Genomic DNA, 26,987 nt, shown 5'->3' on the forward strand with positions numbered 1-26,987 from the left:
CTTAATTTTTCTCCTACTTCTCTGACTGTTCTTTTTATAGGTTCCACTTTCTCTACTGATGTCTAATATATTGATATTCCTTAGGGTTCCATCCTTGACCTTCTATTATCACCTTACATGCTCCCTTAGCCATCTTATCCACTAACATTGCTTCAATTAACAACTGTATTCTGATTATTTAAAAGTCTTTAGCTCCACCTCAGATCTCTTTCCTGAACTGTTAGACCCATATAGTCTGAAGTTCACCTGGACATCCCATAATCACCTCAAGCTCAGTATGCCAAAACTTAACTCACTATATCCCTCTAAAATCTATTTTCCCATTTCTCTGTTTCAGTGAATGGCACTATCATCACTATCATTTATACTTTTAAGTATAAAAGTTAGAAAAAGCATTGCTGACTCTTCCATCTCCCATTAATTCTGGCTAAGTAATTAATTGCACATATATCCAGTTTCCTCCACCATCAATTCACATCTGCACCACTGTTGTCCTCATTAGCCTCACTGTCAAGGTTGGAACCCTAATGGACACAAGCATTTAGAGAATGACTGGAGGAAATGAGAGTATGGGGTGGGAGTAGAGAAAAAACAAGGGAAGAGTGAGGTCAGGGGACTCTAACATTTCAAAAAAAAAAGTATTGCTCACCTTCCAATCTATTCACCACAGTGTCATCAGAGTGAGCTCTACAAAAAGGAAATCTGAATTTATCACCTCCTATTAAAATGATTTAATGGCCCCTCATATGGAATAGCATGGCATAGCTGGGCCCTTCATGCTCTGGCTCCTACTTACCTTTCAAGTCTCAGCTCTAACCAACCTCAACTCTGTTCATTCTAATCCAGCCTTAACTCCTGAGTTATCTTCAGTTCTTGGAATATACCATACCCTCCCTGGCATCCCAGCATTTTCACTGCTGCCTCTACTGTGGGGAACTCATCCCTAGTCCTATCTGCTTTGATTGGATAACTTCTTCCTTTGTGCTTCCATATACCCCTAATAAATTCCTCTATTTATTAGTGTATCCCTCACAAACCCACAAAGTCCTTGCTATCAAATATGATTTTCAACTTTGTGACACTCTCAACCATGCCCTCCTTGAAACTGTCTCTTGCCTTGACTTCCACAAAAATGCATTTTTCTGGATCTTCTGTATTCCTAAAAGCTGCTTCCCTCTGCCCCTTGCTGTGCTGTTCCTCTTCTCACCCCCTAAAAGCAAAAGTTCTATCATTAGTTCTTTCACCTTTGTGTTTGCTCTTTTGATTATCCACTCTCTCGTCTTTAACTACAAACTCCATGTATCAATTACCCTCAAATCTACATCTCGAGCATACACCTTCCTCCTGAGAACCAATCTCCTCTTCAGCTGCCTGCCGCTCATTTCCTTTGGCTATCCCACCTCAACGAGAAGCTCATCATGTCTAAAATAGGACTCTTCTGCCTTCTCTCTAAGTCGACTTCTTTTATTTCTGTTAATAGAGCTATAATTCTCCAGGTCAATCACACCCCAAATCAGTCATGTTTGACCTCATCCTTTCCCTCCACAAGCCCAGTTAGTCACCATGTCCTGGCTGAACTCTTGTTTTTGTTTTTCACTTTCCTTTCTATTTGTACCTTCACTATCATAGTTTATCACTTCTTACCTAGAAACTTGCTACTCAGAGTTTGGTCCTCAGCCAGCAGCATCTGTATCACCTTGGAGTATGCTAGAAATGCAAAGCTCAGGCTTCACCCTAGACTAACTGCATCAGATCCCCAGGTCATTCATCTGCTCACTGAAGCTTGAGAAGCACTAAGCTAGCCCACATCAATAAACTCCTAACTGGAATCCCTGACTCCAGTCTCCTCTCTTTAATCCATCCCACAGACCACAATTACATAAATTTCCTTCTGATCATGTCATTCTTTTTCAATCAAACCCCTTTAATGACTCTACTGTCTAAGGAATAAAGTCCACATCTTAGAAACTAAGGCTCTCAGCCACCTACCCAATCTATTTCCCCGGACTAATATACTCCATTTCACTAAGATAGTCTCTATTTCAGGCCAACAGGACCAGAGATGCAGTATGGCACTGGTAGAAAAGAATCTTAACCAATAATCCTTTTTAGCAATGGCAAAAGCTGGTTCTATAACTTCAGGCAAAACATTTGTTCTTTCAAACCTTGAATTCTAATTCTGCAGAAAAAGAAAGTTAGACCAACCCAGTGTTTCTAAGGCTTTTTTTTCTTCTTTTCTTTTCTTTTTTTTTATAATCAGTCATCAATTTTATACACATCATTGTATACATGTCAATCCCAATCTCTCAATTCAGCACACCACCATCCCCACCCCACCACGGTTTTCCCCCCTTGGTGTCCATATGTTTGTTCTCTACATCTGTGTCTCAACTTCTGCCCTGCAAACCAGTTCATCTGTACCATTTTTCTAGGTTCCACATACATGCGTTAATATACGATATTTGTTTTCCTCTTTCTGACTTACTTCACTCTGTATGACAGTCTCTAGATCCATCCAGGTCTCAACAAATGACCCAATTTCGTTCCTTTTTATGGCTGAGTAATATTCCATTGTATATATGTACCACAACTTCTTTATCCATTTGTCTGTCGATGGGCATTTAGGTTGCTTCCATGACCTGGCTATTGTAAATAGTGCTGCAATGAACATTGGGGTGCATGTGTCTTTTTGAATTACGGTTTTCTCTGGGTATATGCCCAGTAGTGGGATTGCTGGATCATATGGTAATTCTATTTTTAGTTTTTTAAGGAACCTCCATATTGTTCTCCATAGTGGCTGTATCAATTTACATTCCCACCAACAGTGCAAGAGGGTTCCCTTTTCTCCACAGCCTCTCCAGCATTTGTTGTTTGTAGGTTTTCTGATGATGCCCATTCTAACTGGTGTGAGGTGATGCCTCATTGTAGTTTTGATTTGCATTTCTCTAATAATTAGTGATGCTGAGCATCTTTTCATGTGCTTCTTGGCCATCTGTATGTCTTCTTTGGAGAAATGTCTATTTAGGACTTCTGCCCAGTTTTGGATTGGGTTGTTTGTTTCTTTAATATTGAGCTGCATGAGCTGTTTATATATTTTGGAGATTAATCCTTTGTCCGTTGATTCATATGCAAATATTCTCTCCCATCCTGAGGGTTGTCTTTTCATCTTGTTTATGGTTTCCTTTGCTGTGCAAAAGCTTTTAAGTTTCATTAGGTCCCATTTGTTTATTTTTGTTTTTATTTCCATTACTCTAGGAGGTGGATCAAAAAAGATCTTGCTGTGATTTATGTCAAAGAGTGTTCTGCCTATGTTTTCCTCTAAGAGTTTTACAGTGTCCGGTCTTACATTTAGGTCTCGAATCCATTTTGAGTTTATTTTTGTGTATGGTGTTAGGGAGTGTTCTAATCTCCTTCTTTTACATGTAGCTGTCCAGTTTTCCCAGCACCACTTATTGAAGAGACTGTCTTTTCTCCATTGTATATCTTTGCCTCCTTTGTCATAGATTAGTTGACCATAGGTGCGTGGGTTTATCTCTGGGCTTTCTATCTTGTTCCATTGATCTATGTTTCTGTTTTTGTGCCAGTACCATATTGTCTTGATTACTGTAGCTTTGTAGTATAGTCTGAAGTCAGGGAGTCTGATTCCTCCAGCTCCGTTTTTTTCCCTCAAGACTGCTTTTGCTATTCGGGGTCTTTTGTGTCTCCATACAAATTTTAAGATGATTTGTTCTAGTTCCATAAAAAATGCCATTGGTAATTTGATAGGGATCGCACTGAATCTGTAGGTTGCTTTGGGTAGTATAGTCATTTTCACAATATTGACTCTTCCAATCCAAGAACATGGTATATCTCTCCATCTGTTGGTATCATCTTTAATTTCTTTCATCAGTGTCTTATAGTTTTCTGCATACAGGTCTTTTGTCTCCCTAGGTAGGTTTATTCCTAGGTATTTTATTCTTTTTGTTGCAGTGGTAAATGGGAGTATTTCCATAATTTCTCTTTCAGATTTTTCATCATTAGTGTATAGGAATGCAAGAGATTTCTGTACATTAATTTTGGATCCTGAAACTTTACCAAATTCATTGATCAGCTCTAGTAGTTTTCTGGTGGCATTTTTAGGATTTTCTATGTATAGTATCATGTCATCTGCAAACAGTGACAGTTTTACTTCTTCTTTTCCAATTTGTATTCCTTTTATTTCTTTTTCTTCTCTGATTGCCGTGACTAGGACTTCCAAAACTATGTTGAATAATAGCGGTGAGAGTGGACATCCTTGTCTTGTTCCTGATCTTAGAGGAAATGCTTTCAGTTTTTCACTGTTGACAGTGATGTTTGCTGTGGGTTTGTCATATATGGCCTTTATTATGCTGAGGTAGGTTCCTCCTATGCCCACTTTCTGGAGAGTTTTTATCGTAAATGGGTGTTGAATTTTGTCAAAAGCTTTTTCTGCATCTATTGAGATGATCATATGGTTTTTATTCTTCAATTTATTAATATGGTGTATCACATTGATTGATTTGCGTATATTGAAGAATCCTTGCATCCCTGGGATAAATCCCACTTGATCGTCGTGTATGATCCGTTTAATGTGTTGTTGGATTCTGTTTGCTAGTATTTTGTTGGGGATTTTTGCGTCTATATTCATCAGTGATATTGGTCTGTGATTTTCTTTTTTTGTAGTATCTTTGTCTGCTTTTGTATCAGGGTGATGGTGGCCTCATAGAATGAGTTTGGGAGTGTTCCTTCCTCTGCAATTTTTTGGAAGGGTTTGAGAAGGATGGGTGTTAGCTCTTCTCTAAATGTTTGATAGAATTCACCTGTGAAGCCATCTGGTCCTGGATTTTTGTTTGTTGGAAGATTTTTTTTTTTTTTAATTTTTATTTATTTATTTATTTTTTATTTATTTATGGCTGTGTTGGGTCTTCGTTTCTGTGCGAGGGCTTTCTCTAGTTGTGGCAAGTGGGGACCACTCTTCATCGCGGTGCGCAGGCCTCTCACTATCGCGGCCTCTCTTGTTGTGGAGCACAGGCTCCAGACGCGCAGGCTCAGTAATTGTGGCTCACGGGCCTAGTTGCTCTGCGGCATGTGGGATCCTCCCAGACCAGGGCTCGAACCCATGTCCCCTGCACCGGCAGGCAGACTCTCAACCACTGCGCCACCAGGGAAGCCCTGTTGGAAGATTTTTAATCACAGTTTCCATTTCACTACTTGTGATTGGTCTGTTCATATTTTCTGTTTCTTCCTGGTTCAGTCTTGGAAGGTTATACCTTCCTAAGAATTTGTCCATTTCTTCCAGGTTGCCCATTTTATTGGCAGAGTTGCTTACAGTAGTCTCTTAGGATGTTTTGTATTTCTGCAGTGTCTGTTGTAACTTCTCCTTTTTCATTTCTAATTTTATTGATTTGAGTCCTCTCCCTCTTTTTCTTGATGAGTCTGGCTAATGGCTTATCAATTTTGTTTATCTTCTCAAAGAACCAGATTTTAGTTTTATTGACCTTTGCTATTGTTTTCTTTGTTTCTATTTCATTTATTTCTGCTCTGATCTTTATGATTTCTTTCCTTCTGCTAACTTTGGGTTTCGTTTGTTCTTCTTTCTCTAGTTCCTTTAGGTGCAATGTTAGATTGTTTACTTGAGATTTTTCTTGTTTCTTTAGGTAGGCTTGTATAGCTATAAACTTCCCTCTTAGAACTGCTTTTGCTGCATCCCATAGGTTTTGGATCGTCGTGTTTTCATTGTCATTTGTCTCTAGGTATTTTTTATTTCCTCTTTGATTTCTTCAGTGATCTCTTGGTTATTTAGTAACGTATTGTTTAGCCTCCATGTGTTTGTGCTTTTCACGTTTTTTTCCCTGTAATTCATTTCTAATCTCATAGCGTTGTGGTCAGAAAAGATGCTTGATATGATTTCAATTTTCTTAAATTTACTGAGGCTTGATTTGTGACCCAAGATGTGATCTATCCTGGAGAATGTTCCGTGCGCACTTGAGAAGAACGTGTAATCTGCTGTTTTTGGACGGAATGACCTATAAATATCAATCAAATCTATCTGGTCTATTGTGTCATTTAAAGCTTCTGTTTCCTTATTTATTTTCATTTTGGATGATCTGTCCATTGGTGTAAGTGAGGTGTTAAGGTCCCCCACTATTATTGTGTTACTGTCGATTTCCTCTTTTATAGCTGTTAGCAGTTGCCTTATGTATTGAGGTGCTCCTATGTTGGGTGCATATATATTTATAATTGTTGTATCTTCTTCTTGCATTGATCCCTTGATCATTATTTAGTGTCCTTCCTTGTCTCTTGTAACATTCTTTATTTTAAAGTCTATTTTATCTGATATGAGTATAGCTACTCCAGCTTTCTTTTGATTTCCATTTGCATGGAATATCTTTTTCCATCCCCTCACTTTCAGTCTGTATGTGTCCCTAGGTCTGAAGTGGGTCTCTTGGAGACAGCATATATATGGGTCTTGTTTTTGTATCCATTCAGCAAGGGCTTTTTTTTTTTTTATTGCATCCCCCAGTAAGAAATATATATATTTCCCGTTTTCACACTTATACATAGATAGACGCACAGCTTCAAATGGAAAAAAAGTTGCACAAAATAATACTTATTCTTACTAAATGTAATTACTGTAATATTTTCTATTCTTTTCTCATCCATTCCATTTCATTTTTTTAAATGCTGGTTGCTAATCACCAACTGATTTCACAGCCCTCTAGTGGGTCAGAACTTGAAGAGTGAAAAACACTGTGGTCCCTTCAACACTAACAGCCTGTGGGTCTGGGCTCCTCTTACTTGAACGCACCCTTTACTTCCCTGCTCTGTACCTTTGCTGAAAACATTCCTTCTTCCTCTAACGTCTTCCCCTATTCCAGCCTCTTGAAATGCATTGCAACTTTAAAGGTCTGGCTTATTAAAACCTCTTAAAATGAGAAGATATCTTTTACTTCTTTGCATGTCTACAACGTTAGGTCTTATTTCTTACTTGGTGTTATTCACAAATGTCCTGTAATAGTATTGGTGTGTATGTCTTATCTCCTGTTTTTGGTTCTATGTTCCTTGAGGAATTATGTTTTCTATGTCTTTCTATTTTGCTAAGCACTTAGCACAGTGCTTGGAATGAGAGTCACTCAAGCCTGAAAATGTTCTATCTTTCTCACCGTTACTCTTTCTCCAACTGTTCTTCTATTTAATCAAACCTCTAGTTCCTTGACTCTTCTGCCCTCTCCCTAGCTATCAGCAACCTGCCTATCTTCACTTCCTTCCCTCAGATTGGACTCAGTTTAGAAGCCTCTGACCATCCCTTTAACCTCTCTCTTGACATTGCCAAATATCTTGCCCACTTGCCTTTTCCTCTCACATGTCTGGCAAATCCCCAATTCTCAATCAGTCCAACTATCTACTTTCTCTGCTCCTCTATTTGAACTGCTAAGCACTGCCAGAAAGAAAGAAAGAAAGAAAGAAAGAAAGAAAGAAAGAAAGAAAGAAAGAAAGAAATCTCATGATCATGCAGATAATTTAATGGATTTCATCCTCACCAGAGTCTTTAACACACTACTAGACATTCCTTCTTGGTTTCCGGAGTTAGTTTTCTATTTCATTTTCCTCTAACTATTTTAAAAGGTTTTCACTCCTTTCAAACCCCTGTCTTCAAACCTTCCTTTCCCCCTTGCCTCCACGACGGGATTAGGTTCCCTTACTATGAGTCCTCATAGTATTCCTAGTTAACATGGTCATAGCCCTTATAACTTTGCTTCTCACTACCTATTTAAGTCCATATATCCTACTGGGCTTTAGCTCATTGAAAATAAGAAACACAACTTATTCATTATTGAAACCTCAGGATTTAACATGGCACTAAGTAGTCAATAAATATTTCCTGAATGAATGAATTAATAAACACATAAATATTAGTTAAATGAATGAGTACATCATATACAAATCTCATATGGTTATGTTAAGGGCCAATCAATTAATTAATGCCAATAAAACCTTAGGGAATGAAAAGTATGAAATACAAATGCTTTCTAAAATTTATAACAGATGTAGAATTACAGCTAGTTAAGAGTTTATTATCATTTCTATTCCAATGACTGGAAAAATGGAAGTTGGTCCCACATATAATCGGATCTGATAGAACAGGCAAAAGGATAACTGATAAAGATCCAACAAAGGTAGTTTGTTTGCTAGTTGTAGTGGGGAACTATAGGTACAACACAAACTTTATCACAGACCACAGTAGTCTGCTATGAAGAAAGTATTTATTTTATGATGGCCTAACTTCACATTTTTTCTTGTAATGCAATTCTTTTTCATTGGTTTGTACTTCTAAAGACACATTTGCATGATGACAATGACTGACAGGGTTAGGCTGCCCAGAAAATAGCCAGACATTGCTCCATATCTTGAGGCAAATCTTTTTTTTACTTTCCCCTAGAATAGCAATGATATCCATCTTCTTATTAGTATCATGGAACTTCAGTTTGTGATGGCAGTCTGTTTCAAGATTCTTCTGCTGTGGGCAAGCCAGAGGAGAGTCCCGACCCTCAAAGTACTCACCCTGACATTGTGAGGATGAAGCCCTCCTGGATGCTGAGACATATACTGAGCCAGGTCTGTGTGCTACACAAAATGGTGGAGAGAGTGACATTAGCAGTGCTTGGTCAGTCTCACAAAGCAGACCACAGACTTGACTCTCAAAGGTATTACAAAGTTCAGAATTTTTGAGAATAAGGTGCAAAAGGTACACAACCAGGTTTTCTGAGACACCACTGTTAAAGTCAAACACAGTGTGCCTTCCTAACTGGCTGCTCTTAGAAGGAAGCCTGTTTCTCGGCACAAGAGAGGCTCATTTTAAATGACTGCCCCTGAACACGATGACATGGGGATTTTGTACTCTTCAGTGTCCTTGGAGGCAAGTCAGGTACACATGCCTTATGATTCCTTTCTGCTAATATTTGAAGAGTTTTTTCTTTCAGAAATACAAAATGATATATTCTTTAGTAAACTTGTATACAATTTTTTAAAACCTTGTGGTTTATGTCTTTATTGTCAATGAAAAAATGTTGGGTTCTGCTCAGATAGTGATTAAAAATAGATTAAAAAAATAAGTGCAAAAGTTTTATTTAGGAGGCAGACTCAAAGTGTTTATTATTGCTGGTGAGGGGGGAAAAAGGCAGCAAATATAGCGGGTAAAGGAGCAGGACTAAAGAATGAGCATAAGAACAATAGGCTCCACTAATCACAATAATGAAAATTTCCATGACACTTTCCACATTGTAATGAAAGTTTTATCATGCCATAAAATATTAACAGATTCATTATACAAGCACCAGGCTTTTTCCTTAAAATGCTGGGGCAACTCACCATGTATTCAAAAACGAATGTCAGTGTCTCTTTGGTGTGGATAATGTCATGGAGCAGCACAATATTGGCATGTTTCAAACCCTTCAGGAGAGAAGCTAGAAAAATTAAACAAAATTTTAATTCAATCACTGATCATGAAAGTACTGCTTTAAAAATGTCAAGCACTATTTATTTTTTAAACATTTCAAATCAACCATTCTGGTTTTTTAATGTTGGAAAAAAAATCTCTTGTTGTGAAATAATATTTAAAGCTATAAAACAATCTTCATTATTTATTAAATGGTGAATCATTGCATTTACATAACTTATTTTTCTTACAGGCTAAAGCAGTTGCAAAAAATATGTTTCCATTTACCCAATCAATTTCATCAAAGCACTCAGAGCACTTTGCAAATGCCTTCCTCTGGGAAGCTTATCATCTCTGCTTCAGAGCTACAGGAGAGGAAGCCTGGAGAGATAAAGGCCATTGGAGGAGCAGGAAAAGGAGTGCTGTGCCTTCTAGAGCAGGACTTTACAACATGTGACCATTCTTTAAAATTCAAAGTCCCACAGGGGGTCAGCAGGGCCTGTAGATATGACTGATGGAAGGCAGGGATAAGAACATGGGATGAAGGATTGCTGAATCATAATATAGAGAGTGGATGGGATTTCTTAATGGGAGAATTGAAAACCTGTGGAAAGGAGGAAATTCACACTTAAAAAGAGGAGAGGGCCAAACTTGGGGAGCCTGGATGAGTGGGAAGGGCTGAGGACTGTCTCTTGCATCTTCAATAACAGGTTATTATTAGGTCACTAAAGGCAGCTCTAAAGGGGAGAAGTCATCATAAAAGGCCAGAGAGTGGCTGGGAGAGGGTTTGAAAGGATGACTCTGGGGGCTCCAGAGATAGGAAGACCTTCAGGAGGGTGGAGACCAGAAAAGGCACAATAAGGAGATGGTGAGTCTCAGCTCAGGGATCCCTGCATGAAGAAATAGTGTCTTTAAGACTTAAAGGAAAGGAAAAGTGAAGTGTAAAAACTCAAATCAATGTTCTGCAGGGTCTGCCTGCATATCATGAATCTCTTCCGCCTACTCTCTCCCAGAATTCCATAAGATTAAAAACAAACTAACTCAAATACTCAAATTTTTACAATTACTTCCTTCAGGAATCTTATCCTGTTGTAATGATCCTGTTGTTTTACGTCCTGGCAGCCATTCTCCTTTCTAGTGGGGACACCTCTATTTTACTCTGGGGAACCAACCCTCTCCTTACTCAGCCCATGCTATTCTGATGGGGCTGATACCACCCCTACCTAAGATTGGGCATGTGACCTAGGTCTGGCCAATCAGAGCACAACATCCCCCAGCCACAGGGATTGGTTCAGAGACAGGCACAAAATCCAAGCCTTAAGAGAGCTCTAACTTTGCTTGTGCCATTAGGAAAGACATGCTTTCTTTTCCACTGTAAGGGCTGAGTTTGTAGGATTTAACTGGGAGCTGCTGTGGCCAGATTACCAACGCCTGGGACTAAACCTAAGGCAGAGAAAAACAGTGTTGGGTGATGGACAGATTCCTGGTGACGTCCTTTGCACCCTGCAAGCCTGTAGTTATCAGATCTGTGAGCCAGTGAATTTCCTTCTTTATCTCAGTTTGAGCTGGGAACCTTACCATCATAGGAGCCCTACTGCACCTGCTAACCCTACTCTGCTTGAATGACTAATGTTCTAACTTATAGTTTTTCCCCCCTGAATTCTTATGTGCTAAATTTATTATTTCACTTTTACAAGTACATTGCTTTGTAAACGTAGTAAATTGTTTCACAGGCATCTGTTTACTGTCCCTAGTCCCAGACCAAAGACTACAAGGAAATGGAACAACTTTCCCTCTCTTTCGGATGCTGCCACATTACCTAGTACAATGCTCAGCCAAGAGTAAGCACTTGATTTTTTCAAATATATTTACTGGGTGTCTTAATGGAGAACTGACTGTAGAGCCACAGGACTAATGCGAATCCTGGCCTTGTCACTTTCTACCCGAGCGAGCTCAGGAAAGAATCCCAACCCAAGTCTCCATTCACTCCTTGTGAAAAGGAGATAATGCATTTCCTGACCTGACTTCACAGGGTTGACATGTGGATGGAATCAGATCCCATGCATTAATATAAAGCATCACTCCTGCTGCAAATTAGAATATCCCAGCCATCAGCTTCTAAGCCTCCCTATCACTTTGAACCCCTCTAAACCTCCACTCCCAGATTAACATCTTAAAATTTTGCTTATGTCATGTTTCTGCTAGAGTTTTCAACACCATCCATATTTACAACACTGACTTCGGACAATCAGTTGAGAATGCTTGTATTTTATGTATATTTTTATTTATAAATTATGTTCATGAACTTCTCTCTCTCTTTCTTTCTCTCTCTCCCCCTCCCTCCCTCCCTCTCTCTCATCTCTCTCCACACACACACACACACACACACTACAAAGCATATAACAAAATTAGATTTTAAAAGGATATGGTAAAGCTGAAATTGCTAAGAATATTATTGACATTTTAATTTTATTTTAATACAATTTTAGTCTTGCTTAAATATGATATTATTAAAACTCCTGATGCTTATTTTTAACCATGATGGTATGTTTTGTTAATCACAATGGCCTCACACTGTCATTTGGTAAAAAACTCAAGGAACAATATCTACTTAGGATGAGGCTCACTGCTAATGACAACATTGGGTATAAATCTTTACTTCATATAGTTTTCTCGATCATTTGTTTTATAGGAGTAGGAAAAGTGTCACTTTTGCCATTTCTCTGTTGTTCTCTTACATTTGCATTATTAGTCTTATCTTCACAATTTTTCAGAAATCTTTTGAAGCCATTAATCCACATGATGAGGATTCCCCACTCTAGTAAGTACTCCTCTCAACACTTTCTCACACCCTCATCCAAAACATCAGCAAATCTTCTGGCAATACCTTCAAAACATGTCCAGAGTTCCTCCCTTCTTACCGTCTCCTCTGCTCCCATCCAGGGCCAGGCCACCATCATATGGTGCCTGAATTACTGCATGTGTCTCCTAACTAGTCTCCCTGCTTCCTCCCTTCCTTCTGACAGTCTCTTCTCCACAGAACCCAGCCACTGTGACCCTTCTCAAATGGAAGTCAGGACATGTCCTCCTGGCTCCAAACCCTCCTGTGGTGTCTCATCTCACTCAGAGTGAGATGGAAGGGACATACAATGTCTGTCCACCCTCGGTACTGCCCTGCCCTCCTCTCCTCACTCCATCCTCATTCACTTGGCTCTGGCCACTGTGGACATCCAAGGCTGTTCCTTGGATGCTTCCAAACACATTTACACCCCAGGTCTTACACTTGCCCTTGTACCTGCCAGTAACCTTCTTGTCTCAGCTCAGCATGCTTCTTTCCTCGCTTCCTTCAGGTCTCCGCTCATATTATATATATAAGTCCGAGCCCCCGCCCCTGACCCACCCTCAGGTATCCTCTATCCCTGTGCCCTGCTGTATCCTTCTCCAGAGCACTTATCACCCCTGACATATTATATGTTTGTTGTCTGTCTCCACCTTTCAGAATATAAACTCCAATGAGAGCAGGCACTTTTGTCTATTTTGCTTATTGCTGTATTGGCAGTGGCTACAACAACGTCTGGGATATTATAAGCACTCGGTAAATATTTGCTATTGAATTAGTGGTCACTAATTACCTAATATTTCTATACATACTATTGGTTGGCATAGAGTATTTCTGTTGAAGATGCTTTTATTCCATGTTTATTTTAGTTATAAATGTCGTGTGTGTTATGGCATGTCTACTACTGCTTTTTTTTTTTTTTAACACCCCAGAACCACTGAAATACTTATACAGAAACTGTGACTTTTGATGAGTAATAATAGGGAATTTACGTGAAAGAGTAGATGATGTTTAAAGCAGTTTTCTCATGATATGGGTATATTGTTTGGTCCATCCACCAGAGATATCTAAGATGCCTACCACCTCAGATGTGTGGGTCTTAAACCCAGGAAGGAAAGGTCTTTTCTTCTAATTTCAAGGCTACCTCGTAAACTTCACAGCAGAATATGGTGTGTTCTACAGGATAATTAGCTGAGGGATGCAAAAGCCAGCTGAGAAGAGGAAAAATACTAAAATCAGAGCATTCTGATTCCTGTAAAATTATTGTTTTTATAATTCACATAGTCTAGATATACTTATTTTTGTTCTTCTTCAAAGTAAAGACACAAAGATAAACAAGGGAGTCTTTAAAGCTCCAGAAAAATGGAATCACAATAGAATTACTTTAAGTGCTTCTAAAATAATTTTATAATGGTGATGATGGCTAACACTCATTGAGCATTTACCACATGCCAGGCACTGGTCTAAGAATTTTACATATACTAACTTGGTATGATCATGAGAACACTCAGAAAGCCAAAGAGGGGCTTCCCTGGTGGCGCAGTGGTTGAGAATCTGCCTGCCAATGCAGGGGACATGGGTTCGAGCCCTGGTCTGGGAAGATCCCACATGCCACGGAGCAACTAGGCCCGTGAGCCACAACTACTGAGCCTGTGCATCCGGAGCTTGTGCTCCGCAACAAGAGAGGCCGCGACAGTGAGAGGCCCGCGCACCGCGATGAAGAGTGGCCCCCGCTTGCCGCAACTAGAGAAAGCCCTTGCACAGAAACGAAGACCCAACACAGCCAAAAATAAATAAATAAATAAATAAATAATAAAAATAAAGGAATTCCTTTAAAAAAAAAAAGAAAGCCAAAGAGAAAACCTGAAGAAAACAACATAATCCCAAAATCAGAAAAAATGACCCATGATGAAACGTTAGTCAGCTCATTTAGAAAATGTAAAGTATTTCTTTCTTTAAGTGTCCCAAAAGGTGTTTAATATGACCAACTAAATACCAATGAAATTCCAGCTAATGAAATTTAACCTGATTCTCACATATGTAAGAGAGAAATAATTTAGAAAAAAATTATCATTTTCATCTTGCAATGATATAAGAATATTTAATTTCTTTGTTTTGTTAATTTCACTGGGGTTTGTGGTTTAGTGAAGTTTTAGAAAAATTGAAGCTTTGCAAGTGAAATGGGTCAGGATGTTTGATGTTACTCTCTGTTCTACTTTAGAAGAAAATGTAAAGATGACAATGACAAAGAACAAGGCTGATTCTCAAAGTCCTGGGGCACAGCTATATAGAGTGAGTGCCTGGTAGTCAAAGCCCTCCTAGGCTCTGAACTCCTTGAGCACCTAGCATACGCCTGGCATGTGGTGCTCAGTAAGTGCTTGTGAATTAATGAAGACCAGACAGTTGTCATGAGTTTATGTAGGAGTCAATAATGGAGCCAATTCTCAGGCCCAACCCACATTGGGCATTGAATTGAAAAGAATTTGTAGTTCCTGATGCCATGTTTTCTCTGGCCTGAGTGTCACAAATCAAGTCAATGAGCTGAATCATGCATTCCAAGAAATCACCTACATAAATTTAGAAAAATATGAAGACGAATGTTAGACAATAGTTATCATCTGACTTCTTTGGAATTGTTATCCCAATCACACGGCATTATTTTGTTTTATAAAAATACAACTATGGGGGCTTCCCTGGTGGCGCAGTGGTTGAGAGTCTGCCTGCCGGTGCAGGGGGCGCGGGTTCGAGCCCTGGTCTGGGAGGATCCCACGTGCCGCGGAGCGGCTAGGCCCGTGAGCCACAATTGCTGAGCCTGCACGTCTGGAGCCTGTGCTTCGCAACAGGAGAGGCCGCGATGGTGAGAGGCCTGCGCACCGCGATGAAGAGTGGCCCCCGCTTGCCACAGCTGGAGAGAGCCCTCGCACAGAAACGAAGACCCAACACAGCCAAAAAAAAAAACAAACAAACAACTATGCACATATAAATGTGTTATGTCCCTGACGTGATTTGATTGCATTTAACGGAGGACTTCTTGACAAACAGGCCTATCGTAATCTATATGTGGTAACCAGCAACTCAGTGCTTCTAATTGCTATCCTCGACCTCACTGTATGACCTCACAGAGGTGCCTCTTTCTATTTTTGGCTCAGTTTTCTCATATATGGACTGGGAATAATTACTTTGTAATGTTTTCTACTAGAGAATGATCTTAAAAGATTCTCAGCTGAAACAGTTTTCTAACTTAAAGACTTGCAATTACAGTGCTGTAGAGTGGATGAAAGAATCAGAATTGACAAATATACAATATTGTATGTTATTTTCTTTAAAATGTCTCTCCTGTATTTTGCTTAACACTTATACAAAATGTATCATAAAAATAGATTTCTATTTTTATTTTAACTGTTGCAAAAGGAAAAATGCTTGAGTTAAGGATTTCTAAATTTATCATAATAAAGTAGAAAGGATATTTTGAATATAATAGAATGGATTTGAATAAGTAATGACTCTGATTACTAGCTCTGTGACCTCAGATGTGTTACCTAACCTCTCTGAAGTTCATATTCCTTCATCACTATGACAAAAATAACACTTTACCAACTAGAGTTGATGTAAAGTTTCAAAAAAAGATTGAGTTGGGGGGAAGATTATGTCATGTGCCTAGCCTTCAGAAAAGATTAGTTCTATGATTGCTTCCTCACTAATGCTGCTAACAGGCTGAAAGTCCTGGAAGTTCTTTTTAAACCAAGTTTCTATTTTTATAGAAACATATTTAAAATAATGCACATTATTAAGACATTTATACATAAGTTAATAAAACTAGGGAACTTGTTCTTATATAAAAACTTCTAATATTTGTCTATTCAAATGAAAGTGTTATCTCCTAGTTGCAAAAATAAACATTTAAAATATAATTATGGGGGGCAGAGTCAGGATGGCAGCATGGGAAGACACGGAGTTCGTGTCTCCCCACAACTAGGGAGCCTGCCAGATGCTGGTGGGGGACCTCAATGCCCAAGGAGATGGGAGGAACCCTCAAGCAAACTGGTAGGACATGGGGGAACTGAGAAGGGAGGAGAAGTGGGGGCCAGACAGGACTGGCGCCCCTGATGGGTGGCTGGAAGCAGGGAGGGGTTCCCACGCCTGGAGGGACCCTCGGGATCTTGGATCAGGGTGGGGAGTGTGATGAGCATTTCCCCTGCCCAAAAGGCCTGGGAGCCTGCCTGGCTCTCAGGCCAGGTCCTATGCTCTCAGAGGCCCCCTCCAGGCCACAGTGGTCCTGGGGTCATAGGAGGGAGGGCAGGGGAGAACAGGAGAGGCAGGTGGGAGGGGCCCTCCAGGACCAGAGGAGCAGGAGAGGAGCAGAGGGTGCTTGCCCCATCCACTCGGGCCCAGGAGGCCTGCTGGGCTCCCAGGCCGGGTCCCCCACACTCTGAGACCAGAGGCACGCCTGGGCCCCTTCTGTTGAGCCTAAGCCTCACCTCTGCCCCTGCCCCGCAGGGCCTTTTCCAGCCCTTTGGGTCCTAAGCATAGGCCCTGCCCACTGCCCAAACCCCGCCCCTGCCTAGGCCTCATCCTCCACAGCCGAGGCCTTTTCCACCTTTTTTTTTTTCTTTTTTCCTTCTCCTCTTTTTTACAATTGTGGTTCTGTTTTACCTTCATCTATATTTTTATTTTTATACTCTTTCTAACATATCTGTTAGTTTCCTAGTCTAAGTTTATTCTTTACTCTTTGTTATTGTTTTCCTTTTTTCTGTTTTTTCTTTTCTTTTTTCTTTTTTTTTTTTGTCACCCCATGCGGCTTGCGGGGTCTTGGTTCACAAGCTTCAGTCAGGCCAAAGCTCCTGCAGAGCTCCGAGGAGCTCCAAGTCCAAACTACTAGACTAACAGAGAACCTCAGACCCCAGGGAATATTCATCGGAGTGAGGTCTCCTGGAGGTCCTCATCTCAGCACCAAGACCCAGCTCTACCCAACAGCCTACAAACTCCAGTGTTGGAAGCCTCAGGCCAAACAACCAGTAAGACAGGAACACAATCCCACCCAACAACAACAACAACAAAAAGACAGAAAAAAAATATGTCACAGATGAAGGAGCAAGGTAAAAACCTACAAGACCAAATAAATGAAGAGGAAATAGGCAATCTACCTGAAAAAGAATCCAGAGTAATGATAGTAAAGATGATCCAGAATCTTGGGAATAGAATGGAGTCACAGATTGAGAAAATACAAGAAATGTTTAACAAAGATCTAGAAGAACTAAAGAACAAACAAACAGAGATGAACAATACAATAACTGAAATGAAAAATACACTAGAAGGAATCAATAACAGAATAACTGAGGCAGAAGAACGAATAAGTGAGCTGGAAGACAGAATGGTGGAAACAACTGCCGAGGAGCAGGATAAAGAAAAAAGAATGAAAAGAATTGAAGACAATCCCAGAGACCTCTGGGAAAACACTAAATGCACCAACATTCAAATTATAGGGGTCCCAGAGAAAAATAAAGGATCTGAGAAAATATTTGAAGAGATTATGGAAAAGTTCCCTAACATGGGAAAGGAAATAGTCACCCAAGTCCAGGAAGCACATACAGTCCCATACAGGATAAACCCTAGGAGAAACACACCAAGACACATATTAATCAAACTATCAAAAATTAAATGCAACAAAAAAATATTAAAAGAAGCAAGGGTAAAACAACAAATAACATACAAAGGAATCCCCATAAAGTTATCAGCCGATTTTTCAGCAGAAACTCTGCAGGCCAGAAGGGCGTGGCAGGATATACTTAAAGTGATGAAAGAGAAAAATGAACAATCAAGATTACTCTACCCAGCAAGGATCTCATTCAGATTCGAAGGAGAAATCAAAAGCTTTTCAGACAAGCAAAAGCTCAGAGAATTCAGCACCACCAAACCAGCTTTACAACAAATGCTAAAGGAACTTCTCTAGGGGGGAAACACAAGAGAAGAAAAAGACCCACAAAAACAAACCCAAAACAATTAAGAAAATGGCAATAGGAACACACATATCAATAATGACGTTGAATGTAAATGGATTAAATGCCCCAACCAAAAGACACAGGCTGGCTGAATGGATACAAAAACAAGACCCATATATACGCTGTCTACAAGAGACCCACTTCAGACCTAGGGACACATACAGACTGAAAGTGAAGGGACGGAAAAATATATTCCATGCAAATGGAAATCAAAAGAAAGCTGGAGCAGCAATACTCATATCAGATAAAATAGACTTTAAAATAAAGACTGTTACAAGAGATAAGGACTCTACATAACAATCAAGGGATCAATCCAAGAAGAAAATATAATAAATATAAATGTTTATTCACCCAACATAGGAGCACCTCAATAAATAAGGCAAATGCTAACAACCATGAAAGGGGAAACACAATAATAGTAGAGGACTTTAACACCCCACTTACACCAGTGGACAGGTCATCAAACCAGAAAATAAATAAGGAAACACAAGCTTCAAATGACACAATAGACCAGATAGATTTAATTGATATTTATAGAACATTCCACCTGAAAGTGGCAGAACACACTTTCTTCTCAAGTGCACATGGAATATTTTCCAGGAGAGATCACATCTTGGGTCACAAATCAAGCCATGGAAAATTTAAGAAAACTGAAATCATATCAAGCACCTTTTCTGACCACAATGCTATGAGGTTGGAAATCAATTACAGGAAAAAAACTGTAAAAAACACAAATACATGGAGGCTAAACAGTGCACTACTAAATAACCAGAGATCACTGAGGAAATAAAAGAAGAAATTAAAAAATACGTAGAAACAAATGGCAATGAAAACACAACAACCCAAAACCTATGGGACGCAGCAAAAGCAGTGCTAAGAGGGAAGTTTATAGCAATTCAATCCTACCTTAGAAACAAGAAAAATCTCAAATAAACAATCTAACCCTACACCTAAAGCAACTAAAGAAAGAAGAACAAAGAAAACCCAAAGTCAGTAGAAGGAAAGAAATCATAAATATCAGAGCAGAAATAAATGAAATAGAAACAAAGAAAACAATAGCAAAGATCAATTAAACTAAAAGTTGGTTGAGAAGACAAACAAAATTGATAAACCCTTAGCCAGACTCATCAAGAAAAAACGGGAGATGACGCATATCAATAAAATTAGAAATGAAACAGGAGAAATCACAACTGACACCACAGAAATAAAAAGGATTATAAGAGACTACTACAAACAACTATATGCCAATAAAATGGACAACCACAAAGAAATGGACAAATTCTTGGAAAGGTACAATTTTCCAAGACTGAACCAGGAAGAATTATAAAATATAAACAGACCTATCGCAAATAATGAAATTGAAACTGTAATTAAAAATCTTCCAACAAACAAAAGTCCAGGACCAGATGGCTTCACAGGCAAATTCTATCAGACATTTAGAGAAGAGCTAACCCCGATCCTTCTCAAACTCTTCCAAAAAATTCCAGATGGAGGAACACTCCCAAATTCGTTCTATGAAGCCACCATCACCCTGATACCAAAACCAGAAAAAGATATCACAAAAAAAAGAAAATTATAGACCAATATCACTGATGAACATAGATGCAAAAATCCTGAACAAAATACTAGCAAACAGAATCCAACAACATATTAAAATGATCATACACCATGATCAAGTGGGATTTATCCCAGGAATGCAAGGATTCTTCAATATACGCAAATCAATGTGATACACCATATTAGCAAATTAAGGAATAAAAACCATATGATCATCTCAATAGATGCAGAAAAAGCTTTTGACAAAATTCTACACCAATTTATGATAAAAACTCTCCAGAAAGTGGGCATAGAGGGAAACTACCTCAACATAATAAAGGCCATATATGACAAACCCACAGAAAACATCATTCTCAATGGTGAAAAACTGAAAGCATTTCCCCTAAGATCAGGAACAAGACAAGAATGTCCACTCTCGCCACTATTATTCAACATAGTTTTGGAAGTCCTAGCCATGGCAATCAGAGAAGAAAAAGAAATAAAAGGAATGCAAATTGGAAAAGAAGAAGTAAAACTGTCACTGTTTGCAGATGACATGAAACTATACATAGAAAATCCTAAAGATGCCACCAGAAAACTACTAGAACTAATCAATGAATTTGGTAACATTGCAGGATACAAAATTAATGCACAGAAATCTCTGGCATTCCTATACACTAACAACGAAAAATCAGAAAGAGAAATTAAGGAAACAATCCCATTTACCATCACAACAAAAAGAATAAAATACCTAGGAATAAACCTAACTAAGGAGGCGAAAGACTTGTACTCAGAAAACTATAAAACACTAACTAAGGGGCGAAAGACTTGTACTCAGAAAACTATCAAAGATGATATAAACAGTTGGAGAAATATACAGTGTTCTTGGATTGGAAGAATCAATATTGTGAAAATGACTATACTACCCAAAGCAATCTACAGATTCAATGCAATCCCTATCAAATTACCAATGGCATTTTTTACGGAACTAGAACAAATCATCTTAAAATTTGTATGGAGACACAAAAGACCCCGAATAGCCAAAGCAGTCTTGAGGGAAAAAAACGGAGCTGGAGGAATCAGGCTCACCAACTTCAAATTATACTACAAAGCTACAGTAATCAAGATACTATGGTACTGGCACAAAGACAGAAATATAGATCAATGGTACAGGATAGAAAGCCCAGAGATAAACCCACGCACATACGGTCACTTAATTTAAGACAAAGGAGGCAAGAACAGACAATGGAGAAAAGACAGCCTCTTCAGTAAGTGGTGCTGGGAAAACTGGACAGTTACATGTAAAAGAATGAAATTAGAACACTCCCTAACACCATACACAAAAATAAACTCAAAATGGATTAAAGACCTAAATGTAAGACCAGACACTATAAAACTCTTAGAGGAAAACATATGAAAAACACTCTTTGACATAAACCACAGCAAGATCTTCTTTGACCCACCTCCTAGACTAATGAAAATAAAACCAAAAATAAACAAATGGGACCTAATTAAGCTTAAAAGCTTTTGCACAGCAAAGGATACCATAAACAGGATGAAAGGACAACCCTCAGAATGGGAGAAAATACTTGCAAATGAAGCAACTGACAAAGGATTAATCTCCAAAATATACAAACAGCTCATGGAGCTCAATATCAAAAAAACAAACAACCCAATTAAAAAATGGGCAGAAGACCTAAATAGACATTTCACCAAAGAAGACATACAGATGGCCAAGAGGCACATGAAAAGATGCTCAATGTCACTAATTATTAGAGAAATGCAAATCAAAATTGCAATGAGGTATCACCTGACACCGGTCAGAATGGCCATCATCAAAAAATCTACAAACAAAAAATGCTGGAGAGGGTTTGGTGAAAAGGGAACCCTCTTGCACTGTTGGTGGGAATGTAAATGTATTCAGTCAGTAGGGAGAACAGTATGGTCATTCATTAAAAAACTAAAAATAGAACTACCATATGACCCAGCAATCCCGCTGCTGGACATATACCCTGAGAAAACCATAATTCAAAAAGAGACATGTACCACAATGTTCATTGCAGCACTATTTACAATAGCCAGGACGTAGAAGCAACCTAAATGGCCATCGAAACGTTTAGGTATATGTGATGTGGCACATATATACAATGGAATATTAGCCATAAAAAGAAACGAAATTGAGTTATTTATAGTGAGGTGGGTGGACCTAGAGTCTGTCATACAGAGTGAAGTAAGTCACAAAGAGAGAAACAAATACTGTATGCTAACACACATATATGGAATCTAAACAAAATGGTACTGATAAACCTAGTGGCAAGGCAGGAATAAAGATGTAAACATAGAGAATGGACTTGAGGACATGTGGGGTGTTGGTGGGAGGTGGAAGCTGGGGCGAAGTGAGAGTAGCATCTGACATATATACACTACCAAATGTAAAATAGGTAGCTAGTGGGAAGCAGTTGCATAACACAGGGAGATCAGCTCTGTGCTTTGTGACCACCTAGAGGGGTGGGATAGGGAGGGTGGGAGGGAGGCTCAAGAGGGAGGGAATATGGGGGTATATGTATGTATATGGCTGATTCACTTTGTTGTACAACAGAAACTAACACAGCATTGTGAAGCAATTATACTCCAATAAAGATGTATAAAAAAAAAAGAAAATGTTTGCAAACTTGAAAAAATATATATAATTATAGAGCTAGTTATGAAAGATTCTCTAAGTTGCTATGAAGGTGGCTAATCTTTTTAATTAGCAGAGGAATAAGGGTAGGGAACACGCCTATTGTGTCTGCTGCTGTGTATCTAGCAGCCATCAGAGTACCTGGCCAAAATAGGTGCTCAGTAAATACTCATGGACTGAATGCTAAGAGATTGTATGGATTTTTGAATCAGAGAGATTTGGTTTGAATCATAGCTCTGTACTGGAATCGTAATAATCTCTATCTCCAAAGGTTATTAAGAAGATTGAAAGAGGTAACACATGAAAAATATCCTTAGTGCTGTTCATACTTTTGCCAATTTCATAACATTACATGTTACAGTCAAATAGTATTCCAAATGACCAGATTAATAAACTGCTGCACGTTTTCTACCTATATGTAGAGAGACTGTACGTGTAGTAAAATCCTACTCAATAAATCCTTGGCTGATATACCATTAGAGCAGCCAAACTGTTCAGGAAAAGTATTTCCTACTTCAAGGTTTTTTAGAGAAGTCTGTATTGCTCATTTAGTTTTTCCGCACATGGCTTTCAGTTGCCTCTTTAGCTAGTGACCCTGGATTTTAACTAATGAACTCCAGCTGTTCTTATTTTGCCTTTCAGCCCTTCTCATTTAACCTCCTGTCTCCCTGGTCTCACATCCTTAAAGTTCTTACAGGAAAAATGGGACAGTGCCAAAGTTTTCAAATGAGGCCTCATGTCTTCTTGAGGGGAGAGGGCTCCTCTATGAAGGGCTCCCAGCTTTTACACTGGTGGAAAAAGAAACATCCATTGTTGGAAACTGGATGCCTAACAACTTCCAATGCGTCAAAAAAATCCTTTTGTGGTTTTTCATATTAAACAAGCAAAGCATTCAGTAAGGTAAGTCCATAAAACAAACCAAGAAAGTCCACAGTTGAATACTAAATGTAATTGCAAACACCTGTGATGGAGAGGCAATTCCTCGGTAAATATGCAATAAAAGAAACATTTAGCACACAGAGCAATACACATCCAGCTTTTCTGAACCATGCTAAGAACCATCTGTTAGCAAAACCGGCAAACGTTTTCACTGTTAAAGTCAAATGTCATCCCGAAAAAGTTGGCTGTGGGCAAAATCTGAGCGAGGCAGGCCTGAAGCAACGGGCAAGCTCAGCTCACAAAGGAAACACCATGAGAACAGGGTGAACCTGGGCCTAGAGACCCTCCCCTTATGCTGGTGACCTGGGGATGTCTATTATGCTCAGAAATACTCTTTAGCCTATCCACACATCTCTTTCTAAATCTGATCATCCTTTCAGGGGGACCACTAATACATACATCAGTAAGTACAGCTTCCATTATATTAAACACTTAAGGCCACACTTTCCTCCAGAATGCACCTGATCCTACCAGGCTGAATCCCCGCCTAACCTGATAGCCATTTGGCCCTTCTGCTGAAATTCAAAATGATGTATTTCCCAGGGGCTCTGGAAGACTTTTGAAAATGGCATCAAATTCAGTTATAAACTCATTTTCTGAATTCCTTTTTCCATGCCTATTTGCATGACCCATCCTCCAAGCTCAGTTCAAAATCTATTGACTCTATTAGCCACATTGAGACTGACTTGTTCTCATCTCAGTTTACAAGGTCTTTGTTACCTCCATCATAACACTGGTTGCAACTTGAATCATCTGCTCTGTTACAACTGAAAAGATAGAGAGCAAAGATCAGGCTTTTTCTTCTCATTCTTCACAACACCCAGCAGCATGCTTTGCATATAGGATGTGCTCCATAAAGAAGGGAAGATGAAGTAGTTAAAAGGGAAGAAAGAAAGACCAGGGAGAAGCCATTTCTCTGGGTTTTTGATGAAATGAATAGCAATTCTGTCATCATTTTATTTCAAATGGCTTATGTAAAAAGGTTAATAAATTGCATTTTAATGATTTATTTTCACTATACTGGCTTCTTGATTTTTAAATTATAAATTGTTAGTTATCTTGATAGTGAACAAGACATCACTAAGGGAAAGTAACAAAAATGGAATAATAATAATAGCCAACATTTGTTGAACTCTGAAGATAAACTCTGTGACTAGTGTTTTATATGTATATTCTCATTTAAGCCTCATAACAACTCAATGAAATGGGTACTATTATCCTCTTTCTGCAATAAACTGAGTCTTAAATAGGAAAAGTAATCTACCCACAGTCACACCACTAGTAATTGGTATATCTAAGATTCAAGCTCAAGTCTATCTGATGCCACCAGACTTCTCACCCACTTGCTCTACTGTCCAGGATTCAGAGAAAATACAGGCATAACACTAAAATCACACGTTTTCCCAAGGAGTTTTTCAAATGCTATCTCAACAACTTATTTTCAGGCAAACTGCTTACTGAGAATTTGTGTGAATATATTATTTACTTTCTCTTTTGTATGGCTTTTTCTAGGGTTATATAGATACAGCCTTAGCACTTAGCATGGGACCAAACTCACAGAAGATATTTAGTAAATACTCACTGAGTTCATAGTTTGGATCAACTAATATAATAGTTTTGAATTCTAATTTCCTCAGGAATAAGTAATAAAATGATTTGGAAAACCGGTGTGAAGAATAAAATTGCAATTATAACATTACTTCTATAAATATAAAAAGCTAGATGCTAAATGGATAGGCTCAATGCATTTTTATCAAATCAAAAACTTAAAATATCTCTTGGGTCCACTCTACTGTTCTTACCTTCCCGGATGGCTGTAAATGGGACTCCTTCCTCTGCATTCATGCTGATGACTTTTAAAGCCACTAGTTGTCCATTTATCCTAGAAGAGTCGGGGGAAAGGGCACACATTTGTTGACATGGCCCATAGCAGCAATTTATACTAAGGATGGTTTAACAAAAGTAGCTTTCCTTCAAAATTTATTCCAGTATATGAAATGTACAATTTTCTCAGAATAAAAAAGTTTTAAAAGTCATATGTATATATCAAGCCATCGTTTTCTCTTTACCCAAGTGATATATATTTATTACAGAAAATATGGAGACTATGGGAAAGCACAGAAAAAAATAACCCAACAAAGCCAGCTTCATATTTTGATATATATTGTTTCTTTTATTTCCCTTTGTGCACTTATTTGAGCCATTCTTATTTTTCATCTGAATTATTGTAATGACCTCCTAACAGTCTTTCTGCTTATATGTTTGTACCCCTACCCTCTACTTCCAACAGTAGCCCAGGGCATCTTTTTTAAAGTGAAAGTCAAAACAAGTTACTTCTGTGCTCAAAACCCACCGTCATCTCCACATTTCATTCTGAATAAAAGCCAGATTCTTACAATTGCCTCCTAGGTGCTACCTGACCTGCCCAGTCCCACCATTCTCTCTCTCTTCATCTCTTACTCTCCCCTTATTCATTGTTCTGTTTGCTGATGTAAGCTAAATGCCAGAGAACAGAGAAGATTTTAATGTAAGTATAACTATATTGTTTTTAATACAGTGGGATTCACATCGTATTATTAGGAACCTGTTTTTCCTCCATTTAACTTTTTCTGTTAGTCATTCTTGTATTATTTGACATTTAATAGTAACATTTCATCATATAAATATGTACAATGTATTTTGCCAATTCCAAATATTTTAACATTGTTTCTAACTTTTGGCTATTATAAAAATACCTGGATGATCACATTTGTTCATATTTGTAGATAAATCTTTTCATACAGCCTCTGTTATTTTCTTAGGGTCGTGGTGGAATTGCTAAATCAAAGAGTATGCAGTGTACAAATTTTTATTGTTTTGAACACATGTTCCCAAATTGTGCCGCAGAGTGATCACACCACTAACTGGTCATGAGCCTGGCCATTCAGCACCCCCTCGCCAACAGCGGGCAGCGTTGTTTGTTTTTCGTTGTTGTTGTTGCTGTAAGATTTCATATTTTAGAACAGTTTTAGATTTACAGAAAAGTTGAGAAGATAGTACGGAAAATTCTCATATACCTCACATCCAGTTTCCTCTGTTGTTAATATCTTATATCAGTATGATACATTTGTTAAAATTAATGAGCCAACATTGATACATTATTATTAGCCAAAGCCCTTAGTTTATTAGGAATTCCTTAGGTTTTTTTTTTTTTTGGCAGTAAAATTGTATTGCTTGTTGTGGGTTGCATTGTAAATTGGTAAAATTTGGGGGAATGCAACATGATCATATGTGTGAAAAACCATAAAACTACCACACTCAGGAATTTTTCTCAATAGTTACTTAGCAAAGATTTTAATAATTCCAAATGCATGAAAGATATCATTCACTGTGTTAGTTACAATAGAAAAAAATAGAAATAGCTGAAATATTCAACATTAGAGAAAAAACTGATTTGATACATTTACATATTGCAATATGATTACCAGGATTTCTTTAGTTTTTACCTGATGTCCCTTTTCTATTCCAGGATCTCTTCTAGGACACCACATTGCATTTAGTTGTCATGTCTCTTTAGGCTCC

At 38.5% G+C, this 26,987-nt stretch overlaps 1 protein-coding gene across 1 annotated transcript in view; it reads right to left on the reverse strand.

Annotated features, from left to right (window-relative positions):
* CDK15 (cyclin dependent kinase 15) overlaps positions 1–26,987 on the reverse strand; it is a 79,970-nt gene that overhangs the window by 34,171 nt on the left and 18,812 nt on the right. Inside the window, exons 5-7 of the mRNA XM_059928482.1 lie at positions 25,229–25,308; positions 9,367–9,461; positions 8,560–8,622 (exon numbers count right to left, since the gene is read on the reverse strand). Coding sequence (XP_059784465.1) covers positions 8,560–8,622; positions 9,367–9,461; positions 25,229–25,308 — 238 coding nt within the window. The remainder of the gene's footprint in view (positions 1–8,559; positions 8,623–9,366; positions 9,462–25,228; positions 25,309–26,987) is intronic.

Source organism: Balaenoptera ricei, chromosome 7, assembly GCF_028023285.1.
Source record: "Balaenoptera ricei isolate mBalRic1 chromosome 7, mBalRic1.hap2, whole genome shotgun sequence".
NCBI lineage: Eukaryota > Metazoa > Chordata > Mammalia > Artiodactyla > Balaenopteridae > Balaenoptera > Balaenoptera ricei.